Source organism: Rhinatrema bivittatum, chromosome 5 (genome assembly GCF_901001135.1).
Source record: "Rhinatrema bivittatum chromosome 5, aRhiBiv1.1, whole genome shotgun sequence".
NCBI lineage: Eukaryota > Metazoa > Chordata > Amphibia > Gymnophiona > Rhinatrematidae > Rhinatrema > Rhinatrema bivittatum.
Genome location: NC_042619.1, coordinates 212,459,503 through 212,480,649, shown reverse-complemented (window position 1 = coordinate 212,480,649; position 21,147 = coordinate 212,459,503). Strand labels below are relative to the sequence as shown.

At 46.9% G+C, this 21,147-nt stretch overlaps 1 protein-coding gene across 3 annotated transcripts in view; it reads right to left on the bottom strand.

The window, feature by feature from the left end:
• Positions 1-6,874: 6,874 nt before the first annotated feature.
• Positions 6,875-21,147, bottom strand: part of NDP (norrin cystine knot growth factor NDP) — a 42,888-nt gene continuing 28,615 nt past the window's right edge. For all 3 annotated transcript variants that reach the window (XM_029603123.1, XM_029603122.1, XM_029603124.1), the window contains one exon: positions 6,875-7,834. In XM_029603123.1, coding sequence (XP_029458983.1) covers positions 7,607-7,834 — 228 coding nt within the window. In that variant the 3' untranslated portion in view covers positions 6,875-7,606. The remainder of the gene's footprint in view (positions 7,835-21,147) is intronic.

The window sequence follows — 21,147 nt, the reverse complement described above, 5'->3', positions numbered from 1 at the left end:
TAGAAACCCTTGAAGGAGTAGAGAGAATGAGAAGCGATCTAAGAAAGCTGGAGGAATGGTCAAACTTGGCAGCTGGGATTCAATGCAATGAAACGCAAAGTCATGCATTTGGGGTGCAGGAATCCAAAGGAGCTGGAAGTGTTGGGGGGGGGGGGACACAGGCCAAGACCTAATGTGCATGGACTGGGAGAGAGACCTTGGGGTGATAGGGTCTGGCGATCTGAAGGCAGTGAAGCAATGTGAAGGCCAGGGACACTGAGCTGCACAGAGAGAAGCATAGCCAGCAGGGAAAAGGAGGCGATGGTGCCCCTGTCCAGGTCATTGGTGAGGCCTCACCTGGAACACTGTGTTCGGTTCTGGAGACCTCATCTCAAAAAGGATAGAGACAGAGGGGAAAGAGTCCTGTGAAAGACGACCAAAATGGTGCAAGGTCTGCACCAAAAGCCATGTGAGATGAGACTGAAGGACCTAAGTATTTATACCCTGGAGAAGAGGAGGGAAGGGGTGGGAGAGAGATAATAAATACCTGCACAAGAATCAAATCTTTTCCAGTGGGCTGCAGAACTAGGGGATAGACACACGGTTCCTCTCTCCTTCCCTCCTTTTCCCATAACCTTCTCCCTTTACCTCTTTTTTTTCTCTCACTCCCCTCTTCCATCGGACTCTCAGCCCCTTCCCTTTTCCTTCCTTCCTCTCTCACTCACACCCACCTTCACCTTTCCTTCCCACCCTTCTCACTCACTCTTTTCCTTTCCCTTCTTTCCCTCTCACCCTTTCCTCTCTTCTCATTCATCCCTTCTCTCCCATTCCCCATTCCCCCTCCCTTTTCACCCCTTCCCCTTCCTTCCCTCTCACTCACCCACATCTCATTCCCCTTTCCTTCCCTCTTACACACAAACCCCCTTCCCTTCTCTTCTTCTCCTCTCACCATCTTCCTTTCTCTTCCTCTCCTCTCACTCAGACACCCTTATTCCCCTTCTCTTTCCTCTTACACACTCATCCTCTTCCTTCACACTCGGTCACTCCCTGCCACATCTCACCCCTCTCCCACCTCCTCCACCTCCTACTGGTAACTTATGGTGCCACCTCTTGAGGTCATTCTGCCGGCAGAGAGGACGTTGGGAACCCTGCCAGCCCACAGGTGGGAGGGTGGGAACTCCACTGGCATGTCATCAAACTGCACCTCCGTGCAGGTCACTCTTCATGACTGGATGAAAACTGAGGAGCTTTTGGAGGAGCACTTGCTACTGCCTCAAAATGTTGACAACCGAGGCAACTGCCTCACTGTGCCTAATGATAGAACTGCCCCTGGAGAGAGGACTGGCGATGAGGGGAGATGCGGGAAAAGGAAAAGAGACCTGAGGATGAAGAGGGAGCGAGGACGAGGATTGGAGAGGATGGGAAATGAGGGACATCGAAGAAGGAGGGCGGAGGAAAGATCAGGAATCTGGGATGGGGGGGAGGGAACGAGAGGGAAGTTCTGGGATTGAGGAATGGGAGGAGGGGAATAGGAGGGTTTGGAGTGTGGGTTTCAGGATCATGGGAGAAGGGAAAAGGAGGAAGAAAGGGAGGTTCCAAGATCTGGGTGGGGGGGGGCTGAATCAGAGATCAAGGGAGAGATCTGAATTGTGAAGATGGGGTGGGGGGAAGGAGAGGATGCAGGTGTCCCTACTGTGCTCCAGTCCTGCTCCCCCTTGCATCGCCTCTCTAACCTCTCACCCAGTCTAACATACATACACACAGACACACACACACACATACTTCCCCCTTTTCCTCTCTTTCATACACAGACACACATCCCCTGTTGATCCTCTCTCATCTGCCAGCATCATCACCCACTCAGCCTCTCCTTCCTTCCCAAAACTCCTCCTCCTTCACTCTGTCTGTTCCAGGCTCATGCCCTCCCCTCCTGTCCTTGAATAACAGGAGGGGAGGGGCTGGATTAGGGAGCAGAGGCTCTCTTTGGTCTCCTGTGACTATACCAGGTTCACCTCCTCCCCTCCGATTCCCTGCAGGTTGTCTGCGAGGGGAGGGGCTGGATCAGGAAGCAAGATTCAGCACAGCTGGAAGGCAACCGTTCTTTAACCAGACTGCTGCCCCCAGATGTTTTGCCGCCTTAGGCACAGGCCCAGCGCCCCTATTGACAGATCCAGGCCTGCTGCCGTCTGCTATATTGCTGTGTTTCATTTCCATAGGATAATAAGGCATGATGCGGCCTAGTGATACATTTTCATTAGCTACAGTCCCGAGCTAAATTCTGATTATGTTGAAGCACAAAGGGACAAGTTTCAAAAATGCCTGCGTTAACCCAACAGCAGCAGCTACTTTTACTCATGGGTTCTGCATCACTTTTCAAAAGAAAAGTACAGGTAATTATCTTGGGAGAAAAAGGCCCCACAGAGCCATTTGTAGCTGCTTTTTCTGTGAGGGCTCGTTCCCTTCTAAATTATAGCATGTAGATGTGAACACGTGAGGTGGCTTTTCCCCTCCCTGGACTTAGATGTGGCCCTCCCCGGGACTGCCTGCTTTTTACCTGGCTGAATGGAGGCGTGTTGTTGATCCCCGCGCGTACATTCAGGCGGGTAGAGGTTGCGCAGCTCTCGGGCAGCCATGTTACCCGGGTAGATCAGTTGTCGGTTATGACATTTTGAAACTTGTGTCCTACGACTATTGAACATTAAAAAGAAATCGCCAAACTTTGGGTTTGGAGAGTTGCAAAGTTTAGAGCCCGGGGACAGTGTCCTCGGCCATAACCATGGGTCGGCGAGGACCTGTGGCCCATATGAGAAGAAATTGGCAGGAGCTCTATGACTGCCCCGGATTTTAGGGCAGCTCTGCACTTTTTCAAAGGATGTCGTGGGCAAACGCAGAAGGACACTAGTGGGTAACCTGGTGCAAGGACAGACAGAAGAAGAGACCGACAAGGAATAAAAGGCTGGTCTGGTGGCTCAGGCAGTAAAGGGTCCCCGCGTCTGTTCCCTGGATTCACTGGCACTGGGGATGCGGCAGAATCCAGGTCAATGGAAGAGAGCGTTCAAAGGGGATATGAGAGTTTATTTTGGGTTCATCAAGAACTGAATTATACCTCCGCTTGCCTGTAAGCTCCTGAGCTCTGTTCCCTGCCTTAGATCTGTTTCATAGTATTATCAGAAGAGCTCCCCGTTTCTGTCATATCCCACCTCGAGTACTGACCCTGATATACTTTGGGCTGTATCGACCCTGCACATGCCTGGCTTGGATTGCATGAATAAGTGTTTATCTGTTTCCCGTACTCATCCCCACGTGAGCCACCGAGCCTTTTGCTGTACATTCTCCCTTTCTCCCTCTCCCTGTCTCTGTCTCCCATTGTTTGTACTGGCTGACAAATAAGGACAGAGCTGGCTAGCGGCAGGGCGCTTCCTGGCCCTGCTGTTACTGCATTTAGCTCTTAGAAGGGCTCAGGACTTCAGCAGATGTTTTATTTTTAGGCTAATAAGGATTTGTGGATGCTTACTGTCTGCCTCCTCTCCCTGTCCTCCCCTCCCCACCTGTCCACAACAAATGCCAACAGCTGACAATGATATCTAAAGACTTTACCATCCAAACCAGAGCAAGACAAGACCGATGCCTGGACGTCACTAACACACAAAGATCCCAAATGGATGGATATCCCTGCATACCTCCCAATGCATAGATATCACCAGCAGACTTCCCAATGAATGCATGTCATTAAAAACATTACAACACCGGTATACTTATGCTATTATGCTATTATGCTAACTAGCATCAAATACGTATGCCTATATGAGGTCTGCTGACGAATATGATGTTGTGTACTTACACTAGTATTGAGTGTGATATGTTGGGATTCTAGCTTTTTTTGATTTATTTCTTTGCTGGGTCGCTACTCCCTTCCCTATAATTGGTGCTATAGGATAGCTGTGGTCCCATTAAAAACTCTCCAACATATGGCTCAATGCATGCACATCCCCCAACATGATATCTCCCAATCCATGCTGCCAACATGCATGTTTCCCAATGTGTGAATGTCACTAAACTACAAACCCCTCAGTTCATTGATATCATTAACATACTTACCTCCCCATATCACCAGCATACCTCCCAATGCATGGATAAAGGGATCAGGATTAGGAACCAGACCCTTCGTGTAGAGGGCAGAGCAAGTGATAATCATCCCAGTTCTCAATCATTTCAACAAGATCAGTTTATTTCAGGTCTGTTGGCTTTGAAAGCTTAGGAGATGCTGCGTAATGTCTGGGCTGGGAGAGGATAGGAAGGCAGTGGTGGGAGGTCACAGTTCTCTGTGGCTCTGTATTGCTCATCCTGGACAGGGTCTAATCGCCAGGGATTATGGGCAAAAAATGTGAAAGAAGTCTAGAAGTCAGTGTAGTTTGCTTGGGTAAGTGTGACGTACAGTTTTTGCCCAAGGTTTTAAATTCCAATGACTTATTTATTGTTTTTTTACATTTGTATTTCACCTTTTATGACACTTCAAAGCAAATTAAATATAGGTATTGTAGATATTTCCCTATTAGAACATAAGACTTGCCATACTAGGTCAGACCAAAGGTCCATCGAACCCAGTATCCTGTTTCCAACAATGGCCAAGTCAGGTCACAAGGACCTGGCAGGATCTCTGGGAGTAGATAGGCTTATGAGGGATGTGCAAGGGGAAAAAACGTGTTTTCGTTTTCAGTTCGTTTTCAGGTATTTTTTCCCATGAATTTCGGTTTGTGGATTGCTTGATTTATTTCATTCGTGTGACAAAAACGACTCAAACAATAACCCCTCTCCCAAAAAAAACAAAGACCAGCCAAAAAACAAAAAACTAGGCTTTCCTCTCACCTTCCCAGAAAAATGCCAGGGCCAAGATTCCCTTAGGCCTTCACTTATCTGGGCCTGTGGGGATCTGGTGATTAGAACTAGGCTGAAACCTCAGAATTGTGTATGACGAGGCTGTGGTAGGTCACCAAGACCTCAGCCTACTCAAGGCCGATGCCTGGACCCAGGCCTAACATCGCAGACCAGCCCAGAGGCCGAGTTGCAACTCCAGGACTGCAACCCGGAACATGACCCAACCCGGAGGCCGGGTCCCGACGCCTTGGCCTAGGCCAGACGTCATGACTTGAGCAGGAGACTGGGTCCTAATGCCAAAGCCTCGGTCCAGACCCAAGTCCGATGCCATGACCTGACCCGGAGGCTGGGTCCCGATGCCTGGGCCTCAGTCTAGGCAGGAGCCTGGGCCCAGGCCTGATAACAAGACATGACCTGGAAGCCAGGTCCCGAAGTCAGGGCCTCAGCTCGGACCCAGGTCAGATGCTGCAACCCAACCAGTAGGCCAGGTCCCAACACCAGGGCCTCGCCCGGACCCAGGCCTGATGCCACGACATGGCCTGGAGGCTGGGTCATGATGCTTGGTCCTCGGCCCAGAACCAGGCCAGACACTGCGACCCAATTTCTGTTATGGATGGCATGTAAGTTTTTTAAAAACCCTAACAAGCCATATCTGAGGGGTGTAAAGGGTCTGGGGTAACTGGGGGGTATGTAGGCTATCAAATTAGGGTGGGGTTGGAGGACCTATCTGTTAACTGGGCGATGTGAGGAGGAACTGGTAAAACAGGCAAAGACGTTGGTGTGCTTCCCTTTTAAAATTTAAATTTCCCCACTTACATGGCAGAGGCGGCTTTTGCGCACAGAGGTGCGTGTCCACTCAAAATTAGGCGCACCTGTGCACGCGGCCAGGGTATTTTATAACATGCGTGCATATACATGAATATGTTATAAAATGGCCGCATCCCTGAGCACGGGCTGTTGAACACGCACACGTGTACTGCAAGCATCTTTGAAAGTTACCATCTTAACTTTGGCAGCTGCACCTTTTAGATTTTTTCTATTTTCTTCATTTTATCAAAGTCCCCCTTTTGAAAGTTTAGTGCTAGAGTTGTAGATTTGCTTATTGTTCCCCTTCCTGTCATTAAGTCAAATCTGATTATGTTCTGTGATTACTCGGATCATTTCCAAAAGTCCCTGGTGAGGGGGCGGGGGGCGAACTTTCCCTTAAAAAAATCGCAATTGGAAAAAGTTACCTCAGTGATCTCCAGAACTGAACACACCACGTACTTTTTCCGTACCAAAATACCGCGCACAGATGTGAAAATGTAATCTTCTATGCATCATCTCCCTCTTCTGACCGATGCACATCCCTTTGAATGCCTGCTCATTACCTGGGCAAAAATCCAGGTTTCATGAATTCCTCCCAGTCTCCCCACCTATTTTTTACGGAAAAGAGCAGGGCAATTTTAAGACCCACTGTTTACCCAGGTAAATGGGTATTTAGCTGGGAAAGTAGCTTCTGAAATTTGTCTTCTTGGAGGGTCATTATTATTATTAAAGCTCATGTCGAGCCGAAGTCCTCGTCTAGAAAGTGCACACGGACTTCAACCCTAAGTTTGAAGTAGATTTGGGAGTGTAATTCCTCTTTGAAAATTAGCGGGGGCGCACACAAAACCCTGCACCGCCTGCAGGCACGCATTTACGCCCGCTTGGAGGCTGGCGTAAATAGGAACGCCGACATTTACGTGCACGTGTTTGAAAATTGAAAGCATGCCCCTCAATGGTTTCCCCGCTGTCCCGCCATGGGAATGCCTCTTTCAAGCACACATAAAAGCACCCGTAAAATCACTTCTGCATGCACTTTTATGTGCTCAAAGTCCCCGGCTCCCCAAGACAACTTTCATACTGATCGTAAACATGCGGAAAACTGTTTTATGCATGCAAATGCTTTTGAAAATCAGGCCCTTAATATCTATTTTAAGAGCCAAACAATGGCTGGAAAAGGCTAGGCAGAGCAATCAAGCATCATCAGAAGATTCAGCAAGGTTTAAGATCTTTATTTGGTGAGCGGCCCAGGGTGTGCACTCAGTTGCCTGCCGCTGTACTGCCCATGGATTTGTGTAGATTTGTGTATCAACATATTTCTGCTGTATCCTGTCCAGTAACGTCACTCCCTCTTTATCCAGATGCAGAACCAATTCATTTTGGTTTCATGTTGTTCTTATTTACTGGGCCCTGGCAGCAGCTGACCCAGCAATATTTGACCAGTTGGCTGTGTGACCAGCAGAACAACCCTAATATCAGCCAGTGTACCTCTTAAACGTCAGTGAAATGCAGATAATCCAGGGAATGAAATTGAATGTAAGTCACCATGTGGATTCCATGATGCTTTCTTCTACAGCAGAGTCCTTCTGGCTGCCAGAAATACTGTGGCATCATCCAACTCTCTTACCCACCAAACGGTGATAGCAGTCCACTGCATGAGGCTTTACATTTAGGATCCAAAAGAAAGGCAAACTGTCTTCTTTTTAAAAGCTATTTAACAAAATTCTTAAAGAAGGGACAAATGGGGGATTCTAATAAAGTGCTTCCTGAATTCCAAACGTAATCATTTGCAGCATGAGGCTGTCAAAGCAGCTGTCAAAAGACAAGTTCTTAAGTAATCAAATCTATGCCATCCTGACAGCCAGACTGATGCTGGTGGACAGGTCAGGGTCTTTTGTCCCAGCTGCTTCCCGGTGGGACTGGTAGTCAAGCTGCTCAGGGCATGTCCTTAGGAGCTGCACTCTTCACAGTGGCAGGAGAGGATATAGCGGTAGGTGGCCGTGAGCCGCCGTCCTCCGGAGCAGCGTAGGCGCATGGCCTTCAGCTTGGAGGTCTGGGGCCGGCAGCAGTGGCACGTGGAGTGGAAGGGCTGTTTCAGGAGTGCGCTGAAGGAAACCAGGGGGTCAGAGCGAGAGGTCTGACTGCAGCGACCCTCACAGCGAGCCAGCAAAACCATCTACAGGAAGAAAGAAAAAGAGCATTAAAGTCTGGGAAAACAGAGAACCGGGGGGAAATCAGACCTCTCTTCCCCCCCCCGTCAGAACAACAAACAATCTGGAATGTGCTCCAGGCATTCCTGGTCCCAGCGGGGTGCCTAGGTATCTGGACAGGTGAGTGAGCGAGCACCCAGAATGGGTATTCTGGAATCTAGAATGCCTTGCGGGTTCCCAAAATGCCCATTGTGGAACCCATTCGGACTCACTTTGGGTGACGTTCCAGATTTCAGAGTATCCATTCCAGAAGCTTTCACCTGGCTGTAGACCTTGGAATAAATATGCTAAGTTACCCCAGAGATATCGTGCTGGACCTAGTAATGCCTGGAAAGGCGATCAGACCTTTGTGTTGGTATTCCAGTATTTTCCCAGTCTTGGAAAATAGAATTCCTGAACTATGTATTTTAATTTTTTTAATTTAATTCCTTTGCTTCACTTTTGAATCACCTTTCCAAAAGCCTTAAGATGAGGTACAGGAGTTAAAATGCACCATAAAAATATGAAAACAAACAGCAGTGCACGTTTCAAATAACCATTTGGAATAAGAGGCAGGCAACATCCTATCAAGTGACATAGTAGATGACAGCAGATAGACCAATTGACTCAGTTATTCTGGTCTACACTGCTAAGGATCTATCCCAGCTGCCAGTTGTAGAGGCTTCAGCAGTTGTAGAATATTGTTCCTTATTTAAATCAGTTTCTGTTCTCTTCATTTTGGGTTCTCTGCCTTCCTAGGTAAATGAGAATACAAATTCCCATCCCTAATCCAACACCCAGCAGCTTCCAACCCTCCCCTTCCCCCCATGTCTTACAACCAAGCTTTGAAATAATCTAAACAGCTACCAAAGTCAGTGAGACTATCACCCACCTAAGTCCTGTGACCTTGCTGGATGGTACCAGGCTACTGCTAATCTGCAAGCAAAAACCTGGTTGGTTTCTAGGGAATTGGAGCATCTTGGATCCAACCCAATCACCCTGTGGTCTGTGGTGTCACTGGGTTATGTTTTCTTTATCAGCCCTTTGTTTTCTCTTCAATACCTCGCTGGACAGTACCCAGCCACCACCAACCTACCAGCATCAACCCTTTTGGTTTCTGAAGAGTTTTAGCCTGTTGGTACCAACTTGAATACAGAACCTGCATCTGATCTATCTAATGGACACCAGAATGAAATCTGCCCAGTTCCATGACTTGTAAAGCAAAAATGGCTAGAACGACATTTTACTTGCCAGCTCCAGAGTTGTATTAAAGAATTCAGTTTCTTTTATTTTTAGACTTGGCGTATGCTTTTCATTGGTAGCTCAAGACAAGGTACAGTAGGTATCTCCCTGACCCCTGAGGACTTACACTTGCAACTTCCTGTAGGGCACATAAAATGATAGGGGGGGGGGGGGGGGAGGTCTGCTGCTTGTTTACAACCTCAACACCAGCCTCCGAGGATTCAGGACTCAACAAACGGTCAAGCAGATGGAGTAGTGGACCTGGCCCAGAGGATAGGGAAAACCAACTGGATAGGGAAAATCTTCCTTAAAAGTCCTTCCTCTCTGACTGCACTCCAATTTTTTCTTTGCCCCTACACAATACTGTTAAGAACCCATACCTCAGGTAAAGGAAGGTCCTTCAAACAAAATTAGGCTGATATTCAAAATGGCACTTAGCCAGATAAGTACTTCTGCAAGAGATCTTGATCTCCCAAGCTTTGGTCCACTCCACAACGCTTCATAAGAACATACTGGGTCAGACCAAGGGTCCATCAAGCCCAGCATCCTGTTTCCAACAGTGGCCAATCCAGGCCATAAGAACCTGGCAAGTACCCAAAAACTAAGTCTATTCCATGTTACCGTTGCTAGTAATAGCAGATGGCGCCAGCCATCAGCCCCTATTATAGAGTATAGTATAATAGGGGCTGATGAGTAAAGATGGCGCCGGCCATCCAGTGCTCCTACCATGTGACAGGGGCCGGCCAATGGCACGGATACCCTGTTACATGGTAAGGGCAAAGGGGCATCGGCGCCATTTTCTTTTAGCGCAGCTGATGCCTGGGAACGGGAAATCACTCCCCGAGGCCCCCCTGGACCACCAGGTAATTTTAAATGGTTTTGGGGGGGTCGGGAGGGTGGGGGAGGCTAAGGGGGGTCAATTTAAAGGGTCAGGTGGGGTTTTTTTTTAATCGGGCCATCGGCGCCATTTTAATTAGTGGCAGCCAAAATGGCGCCGATGGCCCAAGAGTGGGAGATCGCGCCGGGACCCCCCCCCCCCCCCCATTGGACCACCAGGTAATTTAACATTTTGGGGGGGTTCGGGAGGGTGGGGGAGGGTAAGGAATTGGCTTTAAAGGGTCGGGGTGGGTTTAGAGGTTGTTTTGGTGTGCCGGTTTTCCCGCCCTCCCCCAAATAATTCCCGTGCCCTATTTAACGATTTAGGACGATTTATGATGATAAATCGGGGGCATTTGTATTGTATCGTGCACTCTGACGATTTAGGACGATTTTAAAATTATCTGACGATAATTTTAATCGTTCAAAAACGATTCACATCCCTATTAAATAGTGTGGCTGCACTATTGAATTTAACATAGCTGGCTATAGCCGGCTGACTTTATGAATATAGGTAACTATAGTCAACTAACTTTATGACAGCTCTTTGACCCAGCCAGGCTTAGCCAGCTAAGTCATCTGACTGACTCTGAATATCGGAGTTAGCTGGTTAACTTAGTCAGCTAATTCAACTCTTCCCAGTTAACTCCCCCGAAATGCCTCTATCTCATTTAACTAAATTCTAGCCTCCTAACTTATTAGTCGGCTAGAATTTAGCTGGATATGGGTCAAAATATTTATTTAGCTGGCTAAATCCTTTTGAATATGGACCTCATTTATTTTAACCATTTTCTTCATTAATGAAACTTCTAATGTCTCTTTTGCCCTGAATATTTGTCTTGATTAGAATATAAGCTCTACTGAGCAGGGACTGTCTCATATGTTTTTGTACAACGCTGGATACGTCAAGAAATATTATAGAAATTATTTGTAGTAGTAGCTAGGAAGAAAAAGGAGCTTCTACACATTTAAGATCCACCAATGGAGTCTTTCTGCAAGGTGCAGAGAGCAGAGCCCAAGTGCTGATCTGGATCTGAGCATCAGGCAGTGGTGACTTTTCCATAGCACATCTAATCAGGTCTGAAGGTACACTAGTGTGCCATGGCACACTGGTTGGGAAAAACTGGTGTGAAGAGCCTTCTGAGCTATAAGAGTAGGGTTTCCCACTGCCTCTTCTCTACTGTTTTATGTTGCAGATTAATCTTGTGGCCACACAATAAAGTGGCTCTCAGACTCAACCAGTGCCTTCTGCCTCCATTGGACCCAAGTAGCCATGGGTTAGCCAGTGGCAGCAGTAAACTGGCTACACATACACATAAACATAGGGATGGGAACTGTAAAACGAGTGCACGTGCACCCACATACAACATACGCTAGAGTTTGAAATCGTCTGCGCAAATACGTGCATATATCATAAAATACACCCAGCACGCACATGTGTGCTCCTAATTTTAAGTGGTTATGTGAGGAAACATTAGTCGTGAATCTTTCGTTAGGCACTTGGCTTTTACACACACAAGTGAGCACATTCTATAACATGCACACGTGAAGGAAATAACCAGTTGGACCACTTAGCCCTCCAGTTTGCCCAGTCTGTCTTTAGATCATCAAGACCCCTCTACTTCATCAGCTTGCGCTCCCCCCAGTTTACCCATACCCCTCACCCAGTCAGCGTCTGGCTATAACTAGTTTTATTCTGACATACAGAAGTAAATATGCACAAGTAACAACAGCCTGACGTGCGCTGCATTTGCCGGTTTTTAAATCGGCATTTATGGGTATAAATGTTGACCCCCACCCCGGAACGCCTCTGACCTGCTCCTTTCTAACGCGCATTCTGTTGCGCACACACATGCGCGTTTTAAAATAAGAGTTGCTTGAGCTCAGCTCGTATACTCGTGTTTAAGGGCCTTTTAATGTGAGCAACTCTTTCACAATTCACCCCTGAGAGTCACTCTCAAACACTACCGTACTGAGTGGAAAACCCTGGAACACAGGGACCCCTCCAGAATATTCTCTTTGGTTTCTCCCTTCACCACAATCTCGCAATCACAATCAAGAAGGGGAGATTATATGACTTTCTCCCCAAGAAGTTCTTCAGGGGCAAATCAGCTCAGTACTAGGGAAATCGAAAGCAAATCAAATAACGCAGATTGCCTTGAAATTCGCAAGCTGTGTTATTTGACCGATTGTTAGCTGCATCTCAGGTGGTGTAGCTTAACTTTCCCTGGGTACATCGGGATATTAACACATGTCCCAGTGCTCCCAGGCTGAGGCTTAAAGGGGAAAGTGCGGCCCCTAGGGCCAACCCTCTTTTAAGATGCAAAATTGGTGTGGGGGGGGGGGGGGGGAAGGGTCTATTGAGACTCCAATTTCCATCCCCCCTTGATGCCCCCTGAGGTAACCAAACATTATATATGTAAAAGCAATTGCCCTGATTAGCCCCTCTGGCTCTCAAAACCCCTCCCTGTGGTTAAAAAAAATACTGCATCTCATTCTCGATCCCCCAATCCACCCCCTATCTTCCCTGGCCTCTCATGGTCCCCTACTACTTCCAGTCCCTTGGAGCACTTACTTTAATGCTCTGGTGGTCTCGTGTACAAGGCTGAAGTACCCCTCATGCTTCAGGGCCAAACATGGCACCGGCCGGCCTCAAACTCTCCTCTGCCCTGACACAGAGACTTGCATGAAGCTGGCATTTTCTCTTCTTTACAACTAAAGTCTGAGTTAAAAGCCATCCTATCAGAAAGGAGCTGCAACCAAGGCCAACCAATCAGAACACTGCCATCACAACAACTCCTTTCCAGCTGCGTGGCACTGTCACTTGATGCTTACAGAAAGGAGGAATAGAAAGCACTGGTTTTGTATTCTTGGTCATTGCATACCTCCTAGCTTCAATATTTGGGACCTCGTGCACGCACTGGATAATTTCAGGAGATCTCTGTAATTTCACATCAGTAGGGTAGCTGTATAATGCAGCGGCTTGAAGCGTGTTGACATGCAGGGGTATGACATGGCATCAATGGCTAGACATAGGCCATTGACACAACATGGGGAAAATGCTTTAGTATATCATGTGCGGAATGGGGTAAATTTGCAATAACGCATATAACAACAAAAGTACATGCCTACTTCTCAGCCCATATAAACCAACCTGATCTTTAAATACAAAGCACCCAAATGTTTGTGTCTGAGAATTGGATTGTTATACAAAGTAGGTGAGTAGCCCCTCTTCTGATAGTTATCCTGGAAGGTGGGGGGTCACACAGGGTCCTGGGGCCATATTCCACTACTAGTCCCCAGCCTAGGGGTCAGGATTCTTCCATTGGGGGGAGGAACACTCCTCCAAGGCCCAAAGTGTTTCTCCTGAGGAGTTCTCTCTTCACTGTAGGTGCTAGGGATGTGAATGCCAACAAAATTCTATGGACACTCAGGTTGGGGGTTCCAAACAAATCTTTACTGCAGCAATTTTTCAGAAGCAAGTTGTGGCACAATGTTTACCAGTCCTTAGCGGAACTGTTTGTTATTTATTTATTTAACGAGTTTTATATACCGTCATTCGGTTTCGCCATCACAACGGTTTACAAAGGATCGATTTCTGTAGTCATATATTTCTACATTACTACAGACATACATTTGTTAACATGGCTTTTTTAACATACAAGTATATACTCTTTCAACGAGTCTTTCAGGTATTAGGCTGGTCTCTTCCTATCATGGTTCTCCAGCTTTCCTTATCTGTGCAAGTGCCCCTCATGAAATGGGCCAGGGAAGAACTCACCCTTCAGGCCTTGGAAAAGTAAGACTTTCCAGATGGACAGGAGAACCCTAGAAATGGCAGAAATCCCCTTTTACAAACTGCAGATCAAAAAGGACATCAAACAATGCACAGGTCCCAAATGTATTTCTTCTCACCAGGGGGAAGACTCCTAATAGATCAAAAGATCTCACTCACAGCTCTTTCTCCAGACGACAGACAGGATCTTTCAGCTGAAAAATCCAGGCAGCAGAGAACAATCAACAATTCTAGTTTCCTCACTCTAGGGCAGGAAGGGTGACAGGAAAAATATTCCTCAGAAACAAAGTCTTTACTCAAGTGTCCAAAAACTAGAATTCTCTTGTAGCAGGTCATCACTGACCACCACCCATGGGTTGTGAGGGTCAACAAGCAGAGTCTTCCCCACCCTGGCCACCCCCCAAGAAAGTAACTTCCCCATAATCCCTTCACAGGCCAAGAACCAGGGTCTTCCAAAAACAGTCCCAACAACTCAGCAAAATCTCAGGAACAAAACGCAGGAGAAAGATCCAGACAAATTGTGTACTGGAAAGGGTAAGTCTCTCTCCTTTCCTGGATCACAGACTGTGAGGCCTGGTCCCTGGAGTAGGGAAAACTTCAAACAATAAAAAGCTCCTACTTCCACTCAGCTTTGAACCAAATCTGCACTACCACACTAATCTATGATGCATTCTACTTTTTATACTGGCCAGGGGAGGGGGGGTGGCCACCACTCCAAAAGCCTCAGTGGAGGATGGTGCTGTTCCGAAAATGGTCTTCCCTTCTCTATACAGTGCTGCATATGTTCGTTAACGCTATAGAAGTAGTAATAGTACACTCCCTAAATCCTAATCCTAGCTCAAAAGTTGGGAACTAGGGACATCTAGTGGTGATTCCCAAGGGTCGCCAAATTTGTGTATTTTAAGTCATTCAAATGAAGGCATATAGTACAGTAGGCGTGTTAGCTATGAGTGAACATTTTTTAAACTTAAATGAATGTACATAGTTTTCCACCATGCCACTGAAACATCCCCCCGGAACAACTCTTTTTAATGTGACTGAACATGCACACTGACTTTTCAGCAGCTGAAAATCCTCTTATGGGGATTCAGTCTGCCTACATAACTCTTGTTTGTGCCCTGTTAAATCCCGACTAAGTCTCTGAAAATTTGCCCTGAGTTTAAGTTTAATAAGTTGTTGATATGCCTGCCAACTTTCATAAAATCAAGCAGCTAATGTATTTCTAGCATTAGTGGAAGCTCTCGGCATGCTTTGCTCCCATAAACAGCCAAGGCCATGCGCATTGCAGCCTCTGGAGCAGGAGATTGATTGGTGCTTAACAGCCCTGCTGGTCTCTCAGGTGGAGATGAAGGATTTCCCTATTTTAGCCAGCAGATGTCTCCCATGCAGCAAGAAACAGCAGCATGCAAGGTAGAAGCAAGAATACCTTATAAAGACAAAGTGAAAAAATATCAGCTTCCACTAAGAGCAAATCAATGCAGGCTTTGCACATTTCTATTATTATTTTTACAGACCTGCCAACAACTGTGTTGCAACCCACGCTAAGACAGATACCTTCAGCCCACCTTCAGTTCTTATAGGTCTCTTGCACTTTTCTCTCCAAGTTTCTTTTGCCTGATTTTTGGAGATCTTTATATCTATTTGTTTGTAAGAACATAACAACATAAGAAGTTGCTTACTGGATCAGACCAAGGATCCATCAAGCCCAGCATCCTGTTTCCAACAGTGGCCAATCCAGGTTACAAGTATCCGGCAAGAAACCAAACATTAAATAGATCCCATGCTACTAATGCTGGTAATAAGTAGTGTTTATTCCCTAAATCAACTTCTCCAGGAACTTGTCCAAACTTTTTTAAACCCAGCTACACTAACTGCCTTAACCACATCCTCTGGCAATGATTTCCAGAGCTTAATTGTGTAATGAGTGAAACAGAATAAAGTTGAGAAGGAGGTGTTAATGGGCCTATCTGGACTTTATCTGCAGTTATTATCTGTTTCTATGCCTAAAGGTGAGTGAAAACTCTTCATGACAACCTGGTGGTGGCTGAGAGGACCACTTCCTCTGTATCTTATAAACAAAGCTCAGGGACAAACCCTGTTCTTTGGAAATGGAGTGAATTGCAGTTTTAGTCCAATGGGAGGAAGTTACGTCTTCTTTTTCTAATAATATATGTAGAAGGCCTTACTGTATAAGCAGGTGAGTGGGAAAATTTCCGGATAAAATTACCCGGATAAGCAGATATTCAGTGGAACTTGCCTGGATAAGTATCTGCTGAATATATGCAGATAACTTTACCCAGATATTCAGTGGAATTTACCTGGATAAGTATCTGCTGATTATACCCGGATAACTTTACCGGAGTGCCAGGCCATGCTCTCAGGTTATTTTCCTGAAGGTGGGAAATGTAACATCTTTCAAGGTCTTCAGCCTGGTCTCAGTATAAACAAATACTCGGGCCTGTCCCAATACTCAATACTAGGTCTACATCCAGGACTCACTCTCACGCAGCCCAAAGAAGGTCTTCCGTTGGGATACTGAGAGTTCTGTGTAGTCTGCTCTTCTAAATACCAGTAAATTCATTGGACGTTGTGATGCTGTACCAGCATAAAACGTTACTGAAGTACTTGTTCCGCCTGAATCATATTTTACTTATTTACTTATTTAAAATCTCTTACTGCCGCTATGGCACTATTGCAAGCATCTCCTGATTTGGCCACTGTCTGTTCATGTTCAAGTATATTTGCTGAAACATGCATGTAATGTATTATTATTTTATATATGTTTTATGCTGTACATCGCCTAGGTTTTTTTTTTAGACGATTAATAAATTTAAAAAGAAGATAAAGATAAAAGATAAAAGAGATTCTCTATGGGAACATCCAGACAGCACCCTTGCAGCCACATTCTTGACCACTTGTAGCCTGTGTATGAGCCTCTCAGGGAGGCCCACATACAGACTATTACAGTAGTGAAGGAGAAGTTCATTAACTGCTTGTAGGGGGAGCGCTAGGGAGCGATCCCGCTTTCGTGGAGAGCGCTGTGCCCTTGGACCATGACATGTCTGCAGAGAGGAGCTCCTTAGAAGCGCCGAGGCAGGTGAGACATGTCCCAGCACAGGCGGTGTAATGACCTGTTGCAAGGAGTTAGCAATCTGTAATAATCCGCTATGCTGATGGGAGGAGGAATCAGATAGGGGAGCTATTCTGGTGTTAGTTGTGGGTGGATCCTTGGGCCGGTGGCAGATGACCACGCCCCCGGGGGAAGATCCCGAGAGGGACCACCGGCTAGGCTTAGTATATGGAGACAGACACGTACTAGTTCTTTTATTAAACAGTTTTTAGAAACCACCAGAAGACCCGGGGCTTTTTGAACCAGTGCTGCATGCACTTTACTTTACAACCATCTTTATTTCCTACGGCACTCTCTAAGACTACCTACATCCTTTCGTATTTGGATGGTAGAGCTCTGTCGTGGGCATCTACCTTGTGGGAACGCAAGGACCCCATTTTGCAGAAGGATTTATGGACTTGTTTAAATCCATTTTTGATGATCCTGCGCGAACCTCTGTTGCCGGTTCTGCTTTAGTGGACTTGAAGCAAGGCAGCAGATCAGGGCAGGGCTGAAGTCCCTCAGATACTGGAACAGTGAGCCCAGGATGGCTTGAGCTGTTGAGAAACTGTAGACAGTGAGTAGGCAGGGTATGCAGAGTTCATGAACAGACAACACTCACAATAATGGTCTGGAATGTATAGGCCCTCGAGGAGCAAGTACCTGATTCCAGGGAAAGCTCTGAGAGAGCAATGGCAACTCACAATGATGTAGGCAGCTATAACTTCCAGGCAGAAGAGAATCAGCAGAGAGTCAGGAACGTGGGCCCTTGAGGAGCAAATACAGGTTCCTATCTGTACCTGAAAGGCAAAGAGATAGCGAGGCCCCCGAGGAGCGGGTACCTCTGGTAAGTCCGAGGAGGCAGAGTAGCTTGGACGAATCCTTGCTAACTCAGCTTGTTAGCGATAACAGAGACCTTTAAATATCGGAAGCGGATGATGTTATCTCAGGGGGACGCCCCTGAGGTTTGCGCCCTGGCTGATACTTCAATCGGAGTGCGCGAGCACGCGCGCCCTAGGCTTCAGGCAACATGGAGGATTTGCAGCATCGGGCCAGTCTGGGGACGCCGGAGGAATTCGGCAGGAAGATGCCGCGGCAGCCAGCCGTCCTTCAACCCCAGGGAGTCGCCACAGAGGTAAAGAGGGCGGAGTGAAGACGTCGGGCAGCGACGGTCACAACAGGCGGACAGGCAGAAGACCAGAGACTCACACCTCCGTCAAACCTGACGCATCAGTAGAGACACAACAACGCAATGCTGGTCTCTGGGGTAGCCCTCCGGCCACTCGATAGCCCTTTTGGACCTGCTATACGGGAACGGCAAATGCACCAGGGTGGATAGAGGTCGAGGGCAGACGATGCAACTGGAACAAGACAAGACTTGAAGACTGAAGACAATCAGATGATACTTGAAGACAAGGATCCGAGAAGGACTTGATAAGGATAAGGCAAGGCTGAAGAGAAGAAAATCAGGGACACTAATGAAGACACTTGCTGAGTGAAAAGACGACAGAAGAGTTAAACTCAGTATGAAGGTATCCAGCCATGGCTCATAGCAGCATCCATCCTGAACTGAGCTTCGGGGACCAGGCGTGATTTGCGCAGGCCAACCTGAAGAAGCGACGGCTTCAGACCCAGTGTGGAAGACGAATCAGAAGATCAACCGAAGTTGAAGAGATGACGGTCCACTAGGCGGTAAAATCTGGAACCAGGATATCTGAGAGGAAGGCTACCCTGATGAGGGCGCCAAAGAGTCTGAAGGCTTCCTTGACGTAGGAGCCAAAAGGGTCTGAACGCTTGACAGCGAAAAGGACTGAAGACGAGGACGTCAAAGGATTCTGAAGACAAAGACAACTTGACACAAAGACGTCTGGCACGGTAGGACATCTGGACTTCAACCCCCAGGACACTCAGTCAAGAGCATCGAGGTATCATCAAGTGAACTGGAGAACAAGACATCTGAGACATCTGGACATCTAGACTCCGGACCCCGAGGTCACTCAACAAAGAGCAGTGAGGAGGCTCTGAGAGGCAGAACAATAGGATGATGGACGTCTGGAAGGACAGGACATCAGAAGATGAGGACTTCAGGAAGATCTGAAGGTGAAGACATCAGGAGGGTCGGGCGGCGAAGACATCTGAAGACAAGGACTTGGGATCCGGAGAGAGACCAGACATGGAATGAAGATGAGATGAAGGATCAGGAACCACAGAGGAAGACAAGGGAATTCCCACGAAGAACAGAGTGCCTTGAAGAAGTGGAGCTGGACATCAGGACCTCCTGGACTGAAGAGCTGGAATGGAGGATCCAGGAGCAGTCCAACTCCAGAACTGACTCCTTGTGAAGGCGAAGAGGAACTGAAGACTGAGCCCTTTTATAGGGCTGAAGAGAAACACCCAGATGACATCATTAGGAGGAGCCAAGAGGACTGGCCTTTTAAATCCAGAGAGGAGTCGCAGCCTCGTGCCTAAGAAGGTAGGAGGCAGGACCCTGGAGAGTGGCCATGCTGCAAGGAAGAAGAAAGCAGGCTTGAGGCATCAGAGGCTGTTCCTGCCACTGAAGAGAAACTGAGGATGACTCCACGCCACCCAGGAGGAGCAGAAGACAGCAGTTCTGCCAGCGCTGGAAGATGGAGAGTGTTGGCGGCCTCCGGGCCATGACGAGGAGCTCCAGGGCGGCCTCCCAGCCACAGAAGTGGAGGAACGATGGCGGCACACCCTGCCGTGAGAAGACGGTGTTGGCAGCCTCCTGTCTGCATCAGGATATAGTGGCATGGCCAGCCATGCGGGGAAAGATGTGGGCGGTCTCCTGACCACAAAGGAGCACTGGCGGCAGCCTCCTGGTCACAAGAGCAGCGTCGGTGGCCCTGGCCGCATGAAGAACACGGCAATGAAGCAGGCAGGCAGATGGAGAAGCTGACTGAAAAAGGTGAGAGACTGCTTGCAGCTATGCCCGCGAGCAGAATAGTAACACTGCTATTAATCAAGTTGACTTAGGGAATGGCCTCTGCTATAACTGGCATCATTGGCATAGGATCTTCTTAGTGTTTGGGTACTTGCCAGGTTCTTGTGGCCTGGTTTGGCCTCTGTTTGAAACAAGATGCTGAGCTTGATGGCCCCTTCGTCTGACCCAGCATGGCAATTTCTTATGTTCTTATGTTCTTATGTTGTTCAAGTGGGAAATAACCATAGACTGAATAACAGTTTTAAATGCCTGGATATCCAAAAAAGCATGAAGCTTCTTAACTAATTTAAGTTTCCAATACACCATATGTGTAACCTGGGAAACATGATAAACTAAGGAAAACTCAGCATCCAAATGAGTATCCAGCTCCTTCACCTAAACTGCAGGTTGTACGACCTCACATCCTACCCTTATTTATTTACTTAAAAAATGTATAACCCACTGCTCTACAATTCTTAGCGAGCAACACTGTTACATACATAATAAATATTAAAACAACATACAACATTTTGTCATAATGACAAAACTAAAACAGACACTGAATCTATCCCAATTTGAGGATGAAAGGAGAGAGAAGAATCAATCTGAATCCCCAAATCACGGGCACAGAGATTAATAGGAATGGACAATCCTTCAAAAAGTCACTGCTCAGGGATATTGCCTATCTCCTTATGGGATAAGACAACAATCTCAGTTTTACAAAGGATAAGGGCCAAGTTATTTTCTGTAAGACAAGCTTTTATCTTAGAAAGACAGCATGATAGTTCGTCAAATTTAGCCTCGACAGATAGAGAGATAGGAACTAGAAACTGGATATCATCCACATAGAATTTGAATGTAATACCCATTTGCAATAATAGTGTACAGAGCAGAAGCATGTAGATATTAAATAAGATTGGTGATAGTGCTGACACTTGAGGAACCCCCATCCAGAACAGAAAAGAAGTTGAACAGGAATCACCAATACCATCCTTGTAGAAACGAACTTTTAGAAATGAAGAGAACCAAGTGAGAACAAACGATGAAATGCCAATGGAATTCAAACATTGCAATAGAATCGAATGATTTTGAGCGGCAAACACAACAATCGAGTCTAACGACATCAAAGTAAATTGCTGACCAGCTTTGAAACCTTCCCTGATCATGTTCAGACAAGAAGTAAAAGCCTGGTGTTGTGGCATGGATGGAATCCAAACTGGCTCTCATGCAACAAACTGTTATAATCTAGATGTTGCTGAAGTTGTTGAAGAACTACCTTTTCCACTACCTTGGCAAGTAGTGGGAATGGATCAGCCAAATTAGATTTAGTTTTGGT